General features: G+C 39.4%; 1 protein-coding gene across 2 annotated transcripts in view; it reads left to right on the top strand.

The window, feature by feature from the left end:
* The window catches only part of ITGA2 (integrin subunit alpha 2), a 107,848-nt gene that overhangs the window by 23,141 nt on the left and 65,177 nt on the right, over nucleotides 1-19,530 (top strand). For both annotated transcript variants that reach the window (XM_035291593.3, XM_035291594.3), the window contains one exon: nucleotides 15,484-15,604. In XM_035291593.3, the coding sequence (XP_035147484.3) occupies nucleotides 15,484-15,604 (121 nt within the window). The remainder of the gene's footprint in view (nucleotides 1-15,483; nucleotides 15,605-19,530) is intronic.

Genomic DNA, 19,530 nt, shown 5'->3' with positions numbered 1-19,530 from the left:
AATAAGGGAGGAAGGTAGGATGGGACCACGAAAACCCGGAATCAGAAAGATTTTGGAATTAGAACCAGTCAGAGCTAGAGATGCAAGGTCTTTAAGGCTGAGAATATGGTCTTATGCATCCAGACATCAAAGTTACAAAGTGAAAGAATTTGCCCACTTCAAATGTAAGTAATGAGTGTAAGTAATGAAAAAAAAATTCGTCATCATTGATTTTAGCAAAATCTGTGTAAATTAAGTACAAGAAATTGTTACGGTTATTAAAAAACTCCTTGGGAGCAGTAAGGGGTTATTTATGTGTAAAATATCATTACAGTCTTAGGAAGTTGAACACAGCCTGGCCTTCATTCTGTACCCCACACTAGAGTGGAGATTCCCTCAGGATGAGGACTGCATTTTGAGTTTCAATGATAACTAACAGTTTCTCCAAGGTGGGAAAATATTCTCCTACTGTACACTCTTGCTGAGAATTTGTAATGTTTGTGGATACATTTGAATTTATTTGGGTAAAAAAGGATGAGTTTATTTGTAATACACGAGATAGATTTGGTTTTCTGCTCATGGCACCAGATAGCAACATTATAACCAAATGGTGGCTTGGATTGACTGGAAAGTTCTAAATAACATTATAAAAACTAATTTCTATTTTTATTTTTGGAGAAGGAAGAAATGATCCTGTCTTAAGCACCAGGATTTATTGCTTTTTATTATTGTTATTTTTAAACAAGACTTGGATTCGAGTGTGAGGTCATGCTGCCTTTATTGAAGTTAGTAATGTATATCTAAGGGTCTTATCAGATATAGCTTTTTTTTTTAACTTTTCTTTCAGGTTCGAGGGTACATTTGCAGGTTTGTTATATAGGTAAATTACACAACACAGGGATTTGGTGTACAGATAATTTTATCACCCTGGTAATAAGCATAGCACCTGATAGGCAGTTTTTCAGTGCTCAGCCTCCTCCCACCCTCCACCCTCAAGTAGTCCCCAGTGTCTAAAGTTCCCCTCTGTGTGTCCATGTGTTCTCAATATTTATCTCCCACTTAAAGGGAGAAAATGTGGTATTTGGTTTTCTTTTCCTGCGTTAGTTTGCTTAGGATAATGGCCTCCAGCTCCATCCATGTTGCTGAGCAGAACATGATATCATTCTTTTTTATTGCTGCATAGTATTCCATGGTGTGCACGTGCGCGCACGTGTGTGTGTGTGTGTGTATAATATTTTCTTCATCCACTCTAGCATTAATAGACATTTAGGTTGACTCCATGTCTTTGCTATTGTGAATAGCACTGCAATGAACATAGGCATGCATGTGCCTTTATGGTAAAACAATTTATAGTCCTTTGGGTATATAGCTAATAATGGGATTGCTGGGTCAAATGGTAGTTCTGTTTCAAGTTCTTTGAGAAGTCCACAGTAGAAGAACTAATTTATATTCCCATCAGCAGTGTATAAGTGATCCCTTTTCTCTACAACCTCACCAGCATCTGTTATTTTTTTACTTTTTATTAATAGCCATGCTGACTGGTGTGAGATGGTATCTCATTGTGGCTTTGACTTGTATTTCTCTAAAGATCAATGGAGGGGAATATTTTTTCATGTACTTTTTGGCCACATGTATGTCTTCTTTCCTTTGCCCACTTTTTAATGGGGTTGTTTAGTTTTTGGCTTGTAAATTTGCATAAGTTCCATACAGATTCTGGATATTAAACCATTTTCGGAGGCATAGTTTTCTAATATTCTCTCCCATTCTGTACGTTGTCTGTTTTCTCTGCTGCTAGTTTCTTTTGCTGCACAGAAACTTTTTAGTTTAATTAGGTCCCACTTGTCAATTTTTGTTTTGCTATAATTGCTTTTGGCATCTTTATCAAGAAATCCTTGCCAGATCCGATGTCCAGAATGGTATTTCCTAGATTATCTTCCAGGGTTTTATAGTTTTAGGTTTTGCATTTAAGTCCTAAAATGTATCTTGAGTTGATTTTTGTGTATGGTGTAAGGAAGGGGTCCAGTATCAATCTTCTGCATATGACTACCCAGTTATCCCAACACCAGTTAGTAAATGGGAAGTCCTTTACCTATCCCTTTTCTTTTTTTTTTTTTTTTGTCAACTTTGACGAAGATGAGATGCTTGTAAGTGTACAACTTTATTTCTGGGGCTCTCTATTCTGTGCCACTCATCTATGTGTCCATTTTTGTACCAGTACCATGTTTTTTTCATTACTGTAGCCTTGTGGTATAGTTTAAAGTTGGATAATGTGATGCCTTTAACTTTGTTCTTTTTGCTGAGATTGTTTTTGCTATTCAGGCTCTTTTTGGAATTTAAATTTAATTTTGGAATTAAAATTCCATATGAATTTTAAAATACAGTTTTTTTCTAATTCTGTGAAGAATATCATTAATAGTTTGATAGGAATAGCACTGAATGTATAAATTGGATTGGGAAGTATGGCCATTTTAACTATATTGATTCTTCCTAGCCGCAAACATGAAATGTTTTTCCATTTGTTTGTATCATCTAGGATTTCTTTCAGAAGTGTTTTATAAGACTCTGTAGAGATCTTTCACTTGCCTTGTTATCTGTGTTCCTAGGTATTGTATTCTTTTTGTGGCTTTTGTGAATGGAATTATTTTCTTGTTTTGGCCGTCAGCTTGGACGTTATTGGTGTATAGAAATGCTACTGATTTTTGCATGTTGATCTTGCATTCTGAAACTTTGCTGAAGTTGCTTATCAAATCTAGGAGCTTTTGAGCAGAGATTATGGCATTTTCTAGATATAGAATCATATCACCTGCACAGAAATAGTTTGACTTCCTCTCTTTCTATTTGGATGCCTTTTATTTCTTTCTCTCATGTGATTGCTTTATGGTAAATAGAAGTGATGAGTTAGCATCTTTGTCTTGTTCTGGTTCTCAAAGGGAATCCTTTCTGCCTTTTCCCATTCAGTATGATGTTGGCTGTGGGTTTTTCATAGATGGTTCTTATTACTTTGAGGTATGTTTCTTCAATGCCTGATTTGTTGAGGGTATTTAACATGAAAGGATGTTACATTTTATTGAAAGATTTTTCTGCATCTCTTCGGATGATCATGTGGGTTTTGTTTTTAGTTTTGTTTATGTGATGAATCACATTGATTGACTGGCATATGTTGCACCAACCTTGCATCCTGGGATGAAACCTACTTGATCATGGTGGATTCGCTTTTTGATATGCTGCTAGATTTGGCTTGCTGGGACTTTATTGAGGATTTTTGCATCTATGTTCATCAGGGATGTGGGCTTGAACTTTTCTTTTTTATCATGTCTCTGCCAGGATTTGGTATGAAAATAATGCTTTTTTCACAGAATGAGTTAGAAAGAAGTCCCTCCTCCTCAATTTTTTGGAATAGTTTCAGTAGAAATGGTACCAGTACTTCTTTATACATCTGGCAAAATTCAGCTACGAATCCATCCTATCCTTGGCTGAATCCATCCTATCCTTAGCTTTTTCTGGTTGGTAAGCCTTTTAATACTCATTCAACTTCAAAATTCACTATTGGTCTATTCACGGTTTCCATTTCTTCCTGGTTCAATATTAAGAGGTTGTATGTTTCCAGGAATTTATCTGTTTCTTCTAGGTTTTCTAGTTTGTGTGAATAGAGGTGTTCATAATACACTCTAAAAGTTTTTAGTATTTCTGTGAGGCTGCTGATAACATCCTGTTGGTCATTTCTGATTGTGTTTATTTTAATTTCCTCTCTTTTTCTTTATTAATCTAGTTAACAGTCTATCTTGTTTATTCTTCAAAAAAAATATAGAACTCTTGAATTTGTTGATCTTTTGTATGGATTTTTGTACCTCAATTTCATTCAGTTATGCTCTGATCTTGGTTATATCTTTCCTTCTGCTAACTTTGGAGTTGGTTTGCTCTTGTTTTTCTAGCTCCCGTAGTTGTGGTATTAGGTTGTTAATTTGAGGTCTTTCTAACTTTTTTATGTGAATGCTTAGCACTATCAACTTTCCTCTTAACATTGCTTTTGCTGTGTCCCAGAGATTCTTCTGCTATGTTGTGTCTTTGCTTTTATTAGTTTCAAATAATTTCTTGACTTCTGCCTTAATTTCATTGTTTACTCAAAAGTCATTCAGGAGCAGGATGTTTAATTTAGACGTAATTATTTGGTTTTAAGCAATCTTCTCAGTACTGATTTCTATTTTTATTGTACTGTGGTCTAAGAGTGTGGTTGGTATGATTTTCGTTTTTGTTTTTAATTTGCTGAGAATTGTTTTATGGCTGATTGTGTGGTCAGTGTTGGAGTATGTGCCATGTGCAGATGAGAAGAATGTGTATTCTGTTGTTTTGGGGTAGAAAGTTCTTAGATGTCTATTAGGTACATTTGGTCAAGTGCCAAATTCAGGTTCTAAGTATCTTTTTAGTTTTCTGCCTCAGTGATCTGTCTGAGACTGTCCGTGGGTGCTGAAGTCTCCCATTATTATTGTGTGTCTATCTAAATCTCGTTTTAGGTCTCTAAGGACTTGTTTTATGAATCTGGGTGCTCCTATTTTGGGTGCATATGTATTAGGGTAGTTAGTTCTTCTTGTTGAATTGAACCCTTTACATGATGTAATGCTCTATTTGTCCTTTCCGGTTGTTGTTAAAGTCTGTTTTGTCTAAAATGAGAATAGCAGCCTCTGCTTTTTTCTCTTCTCTGTTTGCTTGGTAAATTTTTCTCCAATTCTTTACTTTGAGTCTGTGGGTGTTCATCACATGTGAGATGGTTCTCTTGAAGATGGCATACAGCTGGGCCTTGCTTCTTCCTCCAGCTTGTCACTCTGTGCCTTTGAATTGGGGCAGTCAGTCCATTTACACTCAAGGTTAACACTGAATTGTGCAGATTTGATCCTATCATCATGTTAGCTGATTGTAATACAAGCAGCTATATAATTCAGTTGCTTTATAGTGTCAACGGTCTATGTACTTAAGTGTGTTCTTGTGGTAGCTGCTAACAGTCTTTCCTTTCCATATCTAGCACTCCCGTAAGGACCTTTTGTAAGGGAGAGGTCTGGTGGTAACTAATTCCCTTAGCATTTGCCTTATCTGAAAAAGATCTTATTTCTCCTTCACTTATGAAGCTTAGTTGGCTGGAAGTGAAATTCTTGGTTGGAATGTCTTTTGCTTAAGAATGCTGAATATAGGCCCCAAATCTCTTCTGGCTTGTAGTGTTTCTGCTAGTAAGGTTCGTTATTAGCCTAATGGGATTCCCTTTATAGGTGACCTAGCCCTTCTTTCTAGATGCCTTTAACATTTGTTATTTCTATTCAACTTTGGAGAATCCGATGACTTTTTGTCTTGGGGATGATCGTTTTGTCTGGTATCTTGCAGGGGTTCTCTGCATTTCCTGAATTTAAATGTTGGCCTCTGCAATGAGGTTGGGGAAATTTTCTTGGATGATATCCTCAAATATGTTTTCCAAGTTGCTTTCTTTCTTTCCCTTTCTTTCAGGGATGCCAACAAATCATAGATTTGGTTCCTTTACATAATCCCATATTTCTTGGAGGTTTTGCTCATTCTTCTTTATTCTTTTTTTAAATTTTCATCTGAGTTAATTTGGAGAACTGGTCTTTGAGCTCTGAAATTTTTTCATCAGCTTGGTCTATTCTGCTGTTAATACTTATGATTATATTATGAAATTCTTGGAGTGAGTTTTTCAGCTCTATCAGATGAATTTCTTTCTTTCTTGATATAGTCATTTTGTCTTTCAGCTCCTGTATTATTTCACAGTATTCCTGAGATTCCTTGGATTGGGTTTGACTTTCTCCTGAACCTTGATGTTCTTCATTCCTATTCATATTCTGAGTTCTAGTTCTGCCATTTCAGCCACCTTAGCCTGGTTAAGAACCTTTGCTGGGGAGCTAGTGTTGTTGTTTGGAAGTAAGAGGACATTCTGGCTTTATGAATTGTTAGGGTTCATTGGCTGTCTCTTTGTCATCTGTGTGGGCTGATGTTCCTTTAGTCTTTGAGACTGCTATTCTTGGGATGTGTTGTTTTTTGCTTTTATCTTATTTGATGCCCTTGGAGGGTTTGATTGTGGTGTAAGGTGGGTTCAGTTGAGTGGCATTGTCTCTGTGATTATAGAGGACCAAGGCTCAGCCCTGCCCTCCTGGGCTGCATACTCTAACTCTGAGGAACTGGTACCGGGCCCCTGGCTTTGCTCTCTGGTCCCTCAAGTTTAGGAATCTGCTACACTGGAGGGGCCAAAGTGTTCACAGTCTATTGTTTACAACACTCTGACGGGTAGTGTAGCCAAAGCTCTTTGTTGGGGTGGTGGCAGCAGGATCCATGCTCATTTTTGTGTGACAGCGGCTGTGGCAGCATGGCCCGACGCACATACATCAGCTGGGCTGGGGCTGCAAAAGGAGCAGGGCAGCAGCATTCCTACATGAGCTCCCACTGGTGGTGCATGGTAGCAGCACTGCAGGGGTAGCATTCCAGTGGGGATGAGGTTGCCAGTATTGCTGTGTGCATTCATGCCAGCGTAGCAGTGTGTCCACACATCAGCCAGGGATATGGTAGGGTGAGCATGCACTGGCAGGGCAGGGGAGACAAGGTCTTCTGGCATGTGTGGGCCAGCAAAGCAGTTTGGGGGGGATGTGGTGGGGTGCGGGGTGTGCACAAGTGCGTGCTGGCAAAGTGATGGGAAGAGGCTGTGTCAGGGGAGGCTGCAGGTAAACTGTTGTACATCGGCAGGGGCTGTTCTGCTGGAGCCCTCTGATGGCCAGGCATGGTCTGCCAGTGCAGGGACTTTAATGAGGTGCCCTAGGAAGCACTCTGGTTGGGCATCTGAAGTAACTCTGGGAGCGACCCTGGTCAGACTGGAGCTCCATAGAGGCCAACGGATAGGAGATGCTCAGATTGGACTGGCCTCATCCCACAGGCTAGACTTCCCTGCTCTGTCCAGGTCCAGCAGTCACCCTAAAGCTAAAGTCTCCTATAGGAGTATGGCAAGCCTTGAAGGATGGGCGTCCTTAGCCATGCTCTGCTGGTGTCCAACCCTCTGTGCTCCACACTGGCTGGAATCCTGCCTCTGCCACCTCTCTAAGCAGCTCCCTTTGTATCAGCTCAGGTGTCCCTGGGGGTCGTGAGTTCTGCTGCTAGGTGCCAGAGGTCCATGGCAGGAGCAGGCCACTCCTCTCCTGATCAACTTACCCCTAAAGTTGCTGGGGGTCAAGAAGGAGTCCTGGTGCTGGGCAGCCCCGGGTAGGGCTCCTAGCTTTCTCCCTTTCAGCCCAGCATCTGTGTCCTCCCGCTTCCATTCTCAGTGCCTTCCCTGCAAAGACCTGTTCAGAGTGTGTGCCAGCCTTCCCAATGCCCTGGTCTCTCGGTGGGAGAGGTTTCTCCCGGCTGCCTCCAGTCAGCCATCTTGGCTCCTGTCTTGATATAGTTTTTGAATAACACAAAGAGGATTCTAGAAAAGATGTAAAAATATTTGTAGAAATTACATTTATTCTTGAAGAGGTCATATCTAAAATTAGTGAAATACCCTTGAAAACATTTTGTCTTTTAGGCCGGGTGCGATACTCATGCCTGTAAATTCCAGCACTTTTCAGAGGCCAAGGCAGGTGGATCACCTGAGGTCAGTAATTTGAGACCAGCATGACTAATATGGTGAAACCTCATCTTTACTAAAAATACAAAAATTAGCAGGGGATGATGGTGCATGCCTGTAATCCCAGCTACTCTGAGGTAGGAGAATCACTGGAACCCGGGAGGCAGAGGTTGCTGTGAGCTGAGATCACACCACTGCACGCCAGCCTGGGTGACAGAGAGAGACTCTATCTATAAATAAATAAATAAAACATTTTGTTTTTTAAATGAAAATAAAGGGTACCTTATAAATTAATTTTAAAATAAGTTGAATCATTTAAGATGATTCAATGATTTGTCAAACCATTTAAAAAATTATTCAATGATTTATTGACCTACAAAGGATAAAAGAAGTAATTCATATATAATAAGCAACCTCATTAATTTTTTATCTTGAGCAAAATATATAAATTAGTTACCCATAGTCACCTGTGGCCTAAATATATTAAATGGAAAATTCCAAAAATAAACAAGTGATAAGTTTAAAATTGTGTATCATTCTGAGTAGTGTGACAAAATCTCACTCCATCCTGCCCGGAATGTCAATCATCCCTTTGTCCAGCATGCTGTCCATGCCCCCAGCCAATTAGTCATGTAGGAGCCATCTTGGTTATCAGATCAACAGTCATGGTATTGCAGGGCTTGTGTCTGAGTCACCCTTTTATTTGTTTGTTTATTTTGAGATGGAGTCTTGCTCTGTGGTACAGGCTGGAATGCAATGGCACGATCTCGACTTACTGCAATCTCAACATATCGGATTCAGGCGATTCTCCTGCCTCACCCTCCCAAGTAGCTGGGATTACAGGCATGTGCTGCCATGCTCAGCTAATTTTTGTATATTTAGTAGAGTTGGGGTTTCACCATTTTGGCCAGGCTGGTCTTGAACTCCTGACCTCAGGTGAGATCCACCTACCTCGGTCCCCCAAAGTGCTGAGATTACAGGCGTGAGCCACTGCGCCCAGCCTAGTCTCCCTCATTTTACTACTTAATGGCCCCAAAGTGCAAGAGTAGTAATGCTGGCATATTGTTATAATTGTTCTATTTTATTATTAGTTATTGTTTTTAATCTCTTATTGTATCTAATTTTGTAAGTTCAATGTTATTGTAGGTATGTATATATAGGAAAAACCAGTATATACCATACAGGGTTTGGTATTACCTTTGGTTTTAGGCATCTACTGCGGGGCTGAAGTTGGGGAGTCTTTGAACACATCCCCTGAGGATAAGAGAGGATTGATGTAATTCTGAGTCCTGTGCTAAGAACAAGGTTTACCACATCATAAATACTCAATAAGTTTACTGAGTGAACAAAAAATAAATAGGTAAATAAAATCTGTTTATTAACTGTGTATATAAATTTCTTAGTTTTGTACTATGGACAGTTTTGAATAGAGGGAGGAAAACCGTAGAATCGTGGAGAAAACATCACAAGTTATCATACAGATATGAACACGTTTATACAAAAGACTAATTACAAACATTGAATTCCATGGAATTGGAACTGTTATTATGTGACCATTTGAGTTACTGAGACTAAAGACATTTATAACCATTGCATTTTTAAGTCTATAGGTATAAATGCAGGGATCCAATTGTTAGGACATCCCTAGCAAATAAAAGTGAGAGTCAAATCCAACCCAATGGGCCAGAGTTTCCCATTATATATTATAAATGACATATTTATGTGACAATAAGATTAGATACTGCAAATAAGGTTGAAATAAAATAGCTCGTGCTTATAGTCCTGCTAGTCTAGGGTAGGAGAAGTAATTTGCTTTCTTCCTTTTTTTATCCTGATTTTTTTCTTTTTTGAAACAGAGTTGCCCTCTGTTGCCCAGGCTGGAGTGTAGTGGCTTGATCTTGGTTCACTGCCACCTCCACCTCCTGGGCTCAAATGATTCTCCTGCCTCAGCCTCCCTGGTAGCTGGGACTACAGGTATGCATCACCATACTCGGCTAATATTTTTTTTTTTTTTTGTATTTTTAGTAGAGACGGAGTTTCACTTAATTGGCCAGGCTGGTCTCAAACTCCTGACCTCAGGTGATCCACCCACCTCAGTCTCCCAAAATGATGGGATTACAGGCATGAGCCATCGCATCCAACCTTTTTATCTGGATTTTTATTTGTTGCAAGTGTATTTTAATACACTCAGGGAAAATTTAAAAGCAGCTACATTACGCTCACAATTGTACTGTTTGCTGTGTTAATATTCACATATATTTTTACCTTGTTCATCTATCCTGAGTATAATTTTTGTATGTTATTTTCATTAAGCACTTTCATCCTCTTCACAATTGCTGTTTTTTTAATGGCAGGATGAAATTCCATCTAGTTTGTGTGCTGCCATTTGCATATTCACTCCCCTAATCTTGAACATTCAGATAATTTTAATGGTGGTTATTAAGAACTGATTTTTTTAGATTGCAAGAAATCATTAAAGCTTTTAATATACATAAAGTGTGTTTTCTTAGGCCACCTAAGACTGAGAGATGTCATAAAATACAAAACTTTTATTAACAAAATAGAACTTCCGTGGCCCAGCCACCTACTTACACACATGGAGAGCCTAAGTGCCTAAACACTAGTTTTTCATTCTTCAGGAGTAGAGAACATTCTCCTAGACTCTTGAACATGGTTCTCGTAGAAACCCGTGCTGTCCCTAATTGTGTCCCCTGTATCCTAGTCACGGCCCTCGGCATGCCCCAGTTGCTCACTATCCTCCGCCCTCTCCCCTGCCAATCCTTCTGCAGCTACCAAGGACCAGTCCCTTAGGCACAGGAGAAATGTATTCCACCTTTTTAAAGCAATGACACTCTGTGCTCATAGTTCATAGAGACAGGCCTTACAGTGCTTATGTTTTTGTCCAATATTTAATGGAGACATTGTTCCCCTCAGAAGCATGCATCTTCAGGAATGGGCCACATTGCAATCTGCGAGGCTACATCAAAACCACCCCTCTTTTCCCAAGTCTACCTCTTGCTTCTGGCCTTTACTTTCTTCTCATAACTTGAATTTCTTCTATATATGTCCCTGGGCACCTTTTGCCAGTGAGTCCCTTCTTTGAAAAACCTATCCCCCGCTGGTTCAGTATATATAGATATGCTCAAATTTGCATTGACCCTTTTTTGCAACTCTTTACTATAAAATGGATCCTTCAGTTCTGACACTGATATCATAGACATCAATAACTTCCCTTGTCAAATTTTTGAGGTTGAATAGAAAATGACGTTTTGTTTTATATATTTTTTTATTTATGCCCTTGTTGTTAAAATACTTTTTCCTTTCTGAGTTTGGCTGCATTTTTTTTTTTGAGACAGGGTCTCACTCTGTTGCCCAGGCTGAAGTACAGTGACATAATCACAGCTCACTGCAGCCTTGAACTCCTGGGCTCAAATGATCCTCCTGCCTTAGTTTCCCATTGAGATTACAGGTGTGAGCCACCATGCCCAGCCTTCACTACATTTTGAGAACAAAAGTAGGTTAACTATCCAATCCCCAATCATATATTTCTCTTTTGAATTATAACTTAAAACAATTAGGCTTCAGAAGAAAGTAGGAGAATAAATTTCATATTTACTAAAATTAATTCTTAATTTATTATTTCCAAAAGACTTATTTCAGAGATTGTCAGGAATCCTCAGGAAAGGAGGTTCTGTAAATTTTTGTTTGTTTGATTTTGAGACAGACTTTTTGTCACTCGGTCTGGAGTGCAGTGGCATCATCACAGCTCTCTGCAGCCTGGACTTCCTGAACTCAAGCAATCCTCCCATCTCAGCCTCCCAAGTAGCTGGGACTATAGGCCTGCACCACCATGCCCACCCAATTGTCTGTTTTTTATAGAGATGAGGTCTCATTGTGCTGCCAAGGATGGTCTTGCACTCCTGGATTCAAGCTATCCTCCTGCCTCAGGCTCCAAGAAAAATAAGAAATGTACATTAGTTAACTTGTGCTTAACTATCTGATTTATCTATGGATATTAAAATGGCAAGCAGCCAATTATAATCTAGGATGAAACTCTATCCCCTCTTTATTGTGAAAATAGAGGAAGCCAGCTAACCCTGCATGACATAAAATGTTTGTATTTGGTGTAAGCTTTGGTGAGATTTACTAGAATACTTTGGCCTGGTTACTGTCAACACATGTATAATGAGGTCACCTTTGTTGAATATGTTGAGTTGCTGTGCTATTGCTGCATTCCCAGGCTTTCATGTGAGGACAAAGAAGGAAGATTTATACTCTTGGTGATAATTGGCTCTTGGCAAAGCCCAAGTCAGTCGAAGTCTCACTGCATCTAACAGAGAACTGGAAATGTATACATTAATGAAGCAACCTGTGACGTTCTGCACCAGACTTCACCATTGCCATGCTCTTCTCTTTCACACCCTATGCCTATTTAACACAGTGTTCCCAGTCCCTGGGAACTACTTTGCCTTCCGCTTGCTGTAGTGAATTCCAGGTAGTCCTCCAAGATCCAGATTAATTGCCACCTCGTCTGTGAAACCTTTGAACTGAGATTTACCCTCTTCTCAATACTGAGCTCAAGGCTATTTTTACCACTCTTTATTTTAATGCTTACACATTTTGATGCCATTTTTTAAGTAAAATTACAATAATGGAAATGAAAAGAGAGCAGGGAGAGTTTAGTTTTGCTTATCTGCAGTATCCCCAGGACCTTAAAAAATGCCTGGTAAAAAGGAGCTGTATAAACATTTGTTGAATGAACCATTTTCTTAGTATGTATAGTTACATGAGCATGGTTGGGAGCAGGGAAACAAGATGAACTAAATGTAGTTCTTGTTATCCATATGATCCAGTTGAGCTATGAGGACAGACATCAAAAGTTATAGGCACTGGGACTGCAAAGAAGAAATAGATGTTCAATAAGACAGAATACTTGCATAAAATTTTTATGAGCTATTTAGATATCATATGCCAAGTGTGAAATGACAGAGATTTGAGTTGTAAAAAATATTAAGAGAAAAAGTATAGAGAATTGAGATTGTCCAGATTTATCAAAAGAGGCAAGGTATAAAGGGAAGAATTTAAGTAGCAGAAAGGAGATTTAGTCCTTTCGAGCATTAGGTATTTTAAGAGGAGATTTGATATCAATGGAATGAAGGGATGGTGATAATGAAGGATGTGCTTTTTAAGGAAAAAATGGGCAGATTATTTATGAATAGAAATTCTGGACAATAAAGTTGAGAAGATGAGCCAAACCTAGACTCAGAGTGGGTGACATTGTGCAAGAAAGACGTTTAGCCTTCATGAGTTTCAGTTTACAAATTTACTTATTTGTAATTTGTTAATGATAGCTAGGTTTTGTTGTTTCACAGAATTGTTGTGGCACTCAAATGAGTCAGGATGATTCTGACATAGACAGGCAGACGTAAGCATTAAGAAACAGTCGGATCCAAGTTGAAATAAACATAATTTAAGTAGAGGAAAAATACTGGAAGGAAATACATCTGAATTAACTGCACTTGCAGTAGAATGAAAGGATTATGAATGATTTTTTCCTCTAGTTTTCTCTATATTCCAAATCATCACTGAAGAACATATAATAATTAAAATGCATTTTATTCAACAAATGTTAACCTAGGTGCTGAGAAAATAAGAGTGAATACAAGAAACAAGGTTTGATTTCTCAAGGAGCTTACATTTTGGTAGGCAGAGACAGACACAAACTAATGTGGATATATAAGATAATTTTGGATAATAGTACTCCAGTAGTGATACAGTGATGAAGAAGTGTGTTGCTGCTACACAGATGGGCCAGGGAGAGCAAAGACCTATTTGAGCAAAGTCCTACATGCCGTGTTGGGGGAGGATGTTATAGGCAATGGAACAGGCAGCTGCAAAGCACAGAAGCAGAATAAGCTGCATGTGTCCAAAACACAGAAGGAAAGTGAGTGTGGCTGGAACACAGGGAGGAAGGAGGAGGGTGGTGAGCAGTGAGGTCAGAAAGATACACCAGGGCTCAATCATGAAGGACCTTTGAAACCACGGTGAGGAAATTGGACTTTATTCTCAGTTCAATGGCAAGACATAATTTGTTAATATACATATACACGTATCTAGTAACACATGTATGCCTATATATGTGATAAAAGTTGAACTGCTGAAGGATAAAATGAACTCCATCATGATTTCTTGTGATTACGTGTTCTGCCTAGGTCTAACGAATGGGAGAAAATGAGGTTGTTGTATGTATAGTCACATATGTCCTTTCTGGCATTAGGTATTTTAAAAGTGGAAGCAGTTGGGCATCATCTCCCCACACTAGTATGTTCCATGATTGATAACGTATTCAAATAGCATTTATTGAGCTCTGCACAATGGAGTGAAGATAAATTGTTGATTGAAAACATCAGTTTTCTGAATGACAATTCTGGCTCTCTGTTTAATTTGCTATGTTACTGTCTTTTGTATTCTTTTATTATTCAAAAATAAAAAGGAGCAATGTGCATATGAAAAATAGATGTTAAGGAGAAATTTGCAGATGTTAAGCTTTGTAGATTTTGCTGCAGAATATTTCAAAATGAGTATTTGTATTTCTCTTCATGGCAGCACATTATTACTAAGAAATAAAGAGCTGAACTTCTTTATGGACAAATCTCTGGTAGAGTGATTTTGGCACCTAGAGAGGCACATTAACTACTTGAGTCCCCAGTGCTTTCTCATTGACTTCATTATCCTTGTGGAGCACTCTACAGCATCTGCTCCCAGAAATGCAGAGGTACAACGGAAGAGCAAGCCTTTTGCTTCTGGCCTTTCAGTGCCTAAAGCAACAGACATGAAATACTGTGCACTTGCAATGCTGCCTAGGAAGTAGGACATTTCTTTGCGAAAGCACGTGTTACTAGAACTTTGATGTCAGTTTTAAAGAGTCCATTCTGTCTTCAGTGTCTGAAAAGGTAAATATTGATCTTAAGCAATATGAAGCATATTCCCATCTCCAGCAAGAGCATTAATATCTACACAACCTTCTTCCTGTAGGATGAAGAGCTAGCAGCATGAATGCTGTCAGTGCCAGACAGAAAATCATGATTAGCCTTATTTTTCTCCTTCGTTCCCATTCCATCAGAAATAAGAGCTTTCAAAAAAAAGAGTGTATCAAGGCATTATCTGCCGTGGTCTATGTTCTGTTTTTTGAACTCATTAGCATTCCTCAATCATTCAGTAAGAAGCATCGAAAATAAAACCACTTTTGACAGTTCCCACTGGAATAAAAAAGATACGATACCAATCCTTACATTTTCATCCTCAAAAATGATAATGATCCCTTCTGAAAGAAAATGGTACAATTTTCAAGGAGCTGTGATTTTTTTCTGTCTCCTTTGATGTAGTCATCAATGCCTTTTCAACGGAGGTTTCCTATAGAGTCCATGTCAAGATACTCACGGTGATTCAGAAGAAATAGCTGATACCCTTCAGACCCTGCTCTTGGGTGGTTTAGAGTCTTGTGGTTTAGGAAAGACAAATAGAACTCAAATTACTTGAGGATACTTAGAGGTAATTTAATGGTTTTAAGTCTTGTGTTCAAATTTTACTTTCATCCTTACCTCCTTCCAGCTGTGAGATACACTTATCCCCTGGAACCTCAAAATTCTCTGCAAAACAAAGATAATGTTAGTAACTATCTCCTAGGTTTCCATGAAGATTGATAAGTTAATGAATCATGCATGTAAAGTATTTAGCTTGGTGCCAGACCTCCAAATAAGTACTTAAAAAGCAGTACTTTTACTTGGTAAAGGTTGATAAGTGATAATTATTAGGTCCAGCAAGTTTTCTTCAAAGTGGCCTTTGAGAATTATATGATGCACTTATATTCATAAATTGTAAATATGTACTGTTTCATATTTTCTTAACAGGCATTTTAAATTGTTGCTTGGCATACAATGTTGGTCTCCCAGAAGCAAAAATATTTTCCGGTCCTTCAAGTGAACAGTTTGGCTACGCGGTGCAGCAGTTTATAAATCCAAAAGGCAACTGGTAAGAATATTCTCTTCTTTATGGTTTCAGTAAAAATACAAAGTAAATTTCGTATTTGACTTCAATTGCTTTTTCAAATTGGTGCCTGACTGTACTATAAATGGGAAGCCCTCAAATATCCTTAAATGAACTATTTTTCTTTGAGAGTTGACAATGCAGGCTGATCATTAATGGGATGGTATAATGGTTCATTTTTAAAAACCTGGATAGAAAATTTTCTCCAACTATTCAAAAGCAAATTTATAATACCAGTTTTGACCACTTAATACATAGGTAGGTGGACTGATAGATAAAATGATAGATTTGTGTTCATTTCTTATCATGTAAACTGACATTCATTGAACTTTGTAAATCATCACCTAGTTATTAATGCTATCTCTGTGTCATTTCTAAACAGTAGAATTGTTACCTAATATCTTTCTTTAGCAAGGTTTTGTCTACTTGCTTCATTCTAAAGTTAGCCTTCTCCCTTCCATGTGGTAAAGGGTCCTCACAAACATCAACGCAAAATGTACAGTGGTGACTTTCTCTAGCATATTAACACCTTTCATTTTTGCCCCAAAGTGCCCCCAGTCTTTTCATGCTATGTGATGGTTACATTTTCAAACCATGGCTGTTCTACCCAGGTGAAAAACAACCACCTCGATGGCGATGGAAATATAGTTTCACATAATAATAATGCAAACGAACCCTGAGAGAGGAGGTGATTGGAAAGGTGTATTGGGAAGACGAGCTGTAGCTCCTGTTCTGCCAGAGTTAATGTGCACTTGTGGACAGGAGTCCTGCCATGGGGACCTCATCTCCCTGTTGTAGCAGCAGGCTCCAGACCATCCCCACTCACCCTAGAACTTCAGATTCTGAATCGGCTTTCTAGAGCTCTTTTCAAAGCTTAAATAAGCTGTTGGCTTATCAAATAAGAACTGTCATGTATGGCCAAGTGCAGTGGCTCACACTTGTAATCCCAGCACTTTGGGAAACTGAGATGGGAGGATGGCTTGAGCCCAGGAGTTTGAGGCCGCGTTGAGCTATGTCGGCAAAACCTGAGTGACAGAGTGAGATCCTGTCTCAAAAAAAAAAAAAAAAAAAAAAAGGAAAAACCGTAATGTAATTCATAACCCTTTTTTCTGTGTGAACTTCTGTTTGATACTCTAAACAATTGAATTCAAATAAAGGTTCAGGATCACATGTTGGGGCAGATCTGTCTGTTTGATGAGGAAACAAAATGAAATCATCCCCTGAGAGGGTGGCATTTCTCATGAGACATCTTGGAGGATGTGAATCGTGAGCTGGGTTTTAAGCAGCGGGGATGAAGAGGCTGGAGGTGATACTAACTAATGTGAGGAGACCTCGAAAGCAATGCAGGTAGAGACAGTTTGTCAATCATCTTGGAAGGATAGAACATGTGGTTGGAAACACCAAAGATTAGCAATTACTGTAACCATTTGGGATACGAGAGAGAGTTGCATTTCTAACAATTATCAGATGATGCTTTGATAATCATAAAGTGATAAGGATGCTAAAAAGATGATATGGTCGGTATATTTTGACCTTGGAATCTAGCAGATGAAGTAGCTGTGATCCACAGTTCAGCCGTAATTATTTTCCTCAGACTGCTATATGAAACAATCCATTCAACATCTCCACTTTAATGCCTCATAGACATTCCAAACTTAATGGAGAGAACACAGTATCTGATTTTTTGCACAAGCTAATGAGGCCAAAGATCTTTGACTCGTCTTCTTCCTCCTCTCCTATATCTTAACCATGAGCCAGTCCTGTTAATCCTATCACCAAAATACTGATTATACCTGGCCGTTTCTCATGGTCTCTCCTGCTGCCACCCTGATGGAAGCCAACACAGCTCTTACAGACACCTCTGCAGCAGCTTCTTGACCTGCCTTCGACTTCCCTTCCTGCTAGCTTTATTCTGTTCTCTGCTCCAGCCAGTGTGAACTGTTAAAAACACAGCTAGCTGGGAACGGTGGCTCATGTCTGTAGTCCCAGCACTTTGGGAGGCTGAAGCAAGTGGATCACTTGAGGCCAGAAGTTCAAGACCAGCCTGGTCAATGTGCCGAAACCCCATCTCTACTAAAAATACAAAAGTTAGCCGGCTGTGGTGGTGGGCACCTGTAATCCCAGCTACTTGGAAGGCTAAGGCACGAGAATCGCTTGAACCTGGGAGGCAGAGGTTGCAGTGAGCCAAGATCATGCCACTGCACTCCAGTCTGGGTGACAGAGCAAGACTCCATCTCAAAAAACAAACAAACCACAGCTCACTCCCTAGATTAAAATTCCTTGAAGGGTGCTCTGTAATTGGGTGTCAACCTATTTCTCCTATTACCATCTTTTACCCCTTCTCCTTTGCTTTCTATGATCCATAAACTATGTCTTTTGTCTGTTCCTTGAACATATCTAGCTCATTCCTGCTTCAAAGCTTTTGTACATTCTTTTCTCCTGCCTGGAAGAGTCTTCCCCAAGATCATCACGTATATGATTGGTTTTCATCTCTCAGTCTCAGCTCAAATGTCTCCTCCTCATAGACCTTTCAGAACAGCCTTGTCTATATAGCACTCGACTGCTCTCTGAGTCACTCTAGCATTACAGATAGATTTATTTCCTAACAGTACTATCTTAAATGGTCTATACTTGTTTATATGCTCATTATCTGTCTCCTGCCACTGTCTCTGAGTTCAGGGACACTGTTGTGTTGACTGCTGTGTTCTCAGCACCCAGAGTGATACCTGGCACAGAGTAAGGGATCAATAATTATTTGTTAAATGCTAAATGGAAGTCCTAATTCTAAATGATTTATCTCATGTGCTATACAAAGTGAACTACAGTAGACTGACTTAGGAAGTGTGCGCTGAAAGGGAGCTTCAGAGGAACTCCACTGTTCTGCTTCATAGACATGGCCTAGCTGAGGACATCTGGCACTGAGTTTGAAGTGAATCTTTTAAGTAACAACTTTCCTGGGCAGAGTAAATCTAATAGAAAGAGCCACCATCAGTAATAGATATTATTGAAGGTGATGAGCCTTTCAAGGATTGTAAGGGAACTCAACCGCTGGCCACATTGCAGGTTGGAAGTTAAACAAGACCAAAAGGGCACAGAGTCGAGAGGATCCCACCAGGAAGAGTCCTGGGAATGAGAGAGGCAACCATATGTCTTTTCTCTATCCAGGATTCTCTCTAAGTATCCAAGACATTGTTAAAAAACAAGTCTATTTGCAGTTTATGGTGAGATACTAGTGCTGGTAGGAACAGGGACACTGGACATTTCTAAATCCTGCCTTAACCTTCTCATGACATCCCTGAAAGAGGTACCAACACAGGACAATAGGTCTGTGAAGCAAGGCACCAGTTTATTATTGGCTGGGCTGGTGCTTTGAACTCCAGTATTGAGCTTTCTAGCGAGGTGTAGCACTGAGTGTAGGCTCAAGGCCTAACTCTACCAGATGTTACAAGCAAACCCCACCATGCAAGAGGAAGAGGCAGCACCTGTCTGACATGATGGGCTGAACCATATGGAAGTGAGAATAGGGATGACAGAGAACAAAAATTGTCCAGTCCAGTCTGTCTGGGTCCTTTCATTGATCTGGTCTTATGAAGCGAAGAAACAAGAGAGACAAAACCATGGGCATGATCTTCTAAACTGTGTGAGGTGCAGAAAGTGCAAAGCATAGTTGTTGGCCTTCAGGAGTGTGCAGCAGAGTCAATGAGGGAAGATTTACATGCAGAATAGGCAACTTTGAATCGTACAGAAGACATCACTCAATGTAAACCCCTTGAGTTCATAGTATTTGTTTTCTTTTAGTGTCACTAGCTATAATAAGTTAATATCGAGAGCTCATCTTTTCCCCAAGGACTGGATCATTAGAGAGACAAGGTTTTCTCATGCCTTCTGTCATTTGCCCAACCCTGCCAAGG

Source organism: Callithrix jacchus, chromosome 2 (genome assembly GCF_049354715.1).
Source record: "Callithrix jacchus isolate 240 chromosome 2, calJac240_pri, whole genome shotgun sequence".
NCBI lineage: Eukaryota > Metazoa > Chordata > Mammalia > Primates > Cebidae > Callithrix > Callithrix jacchus.
Note: the sequence above shows the minus strand (reverse complement) of the source record. Positions and strands in the feature narration are given on the sequence as shown.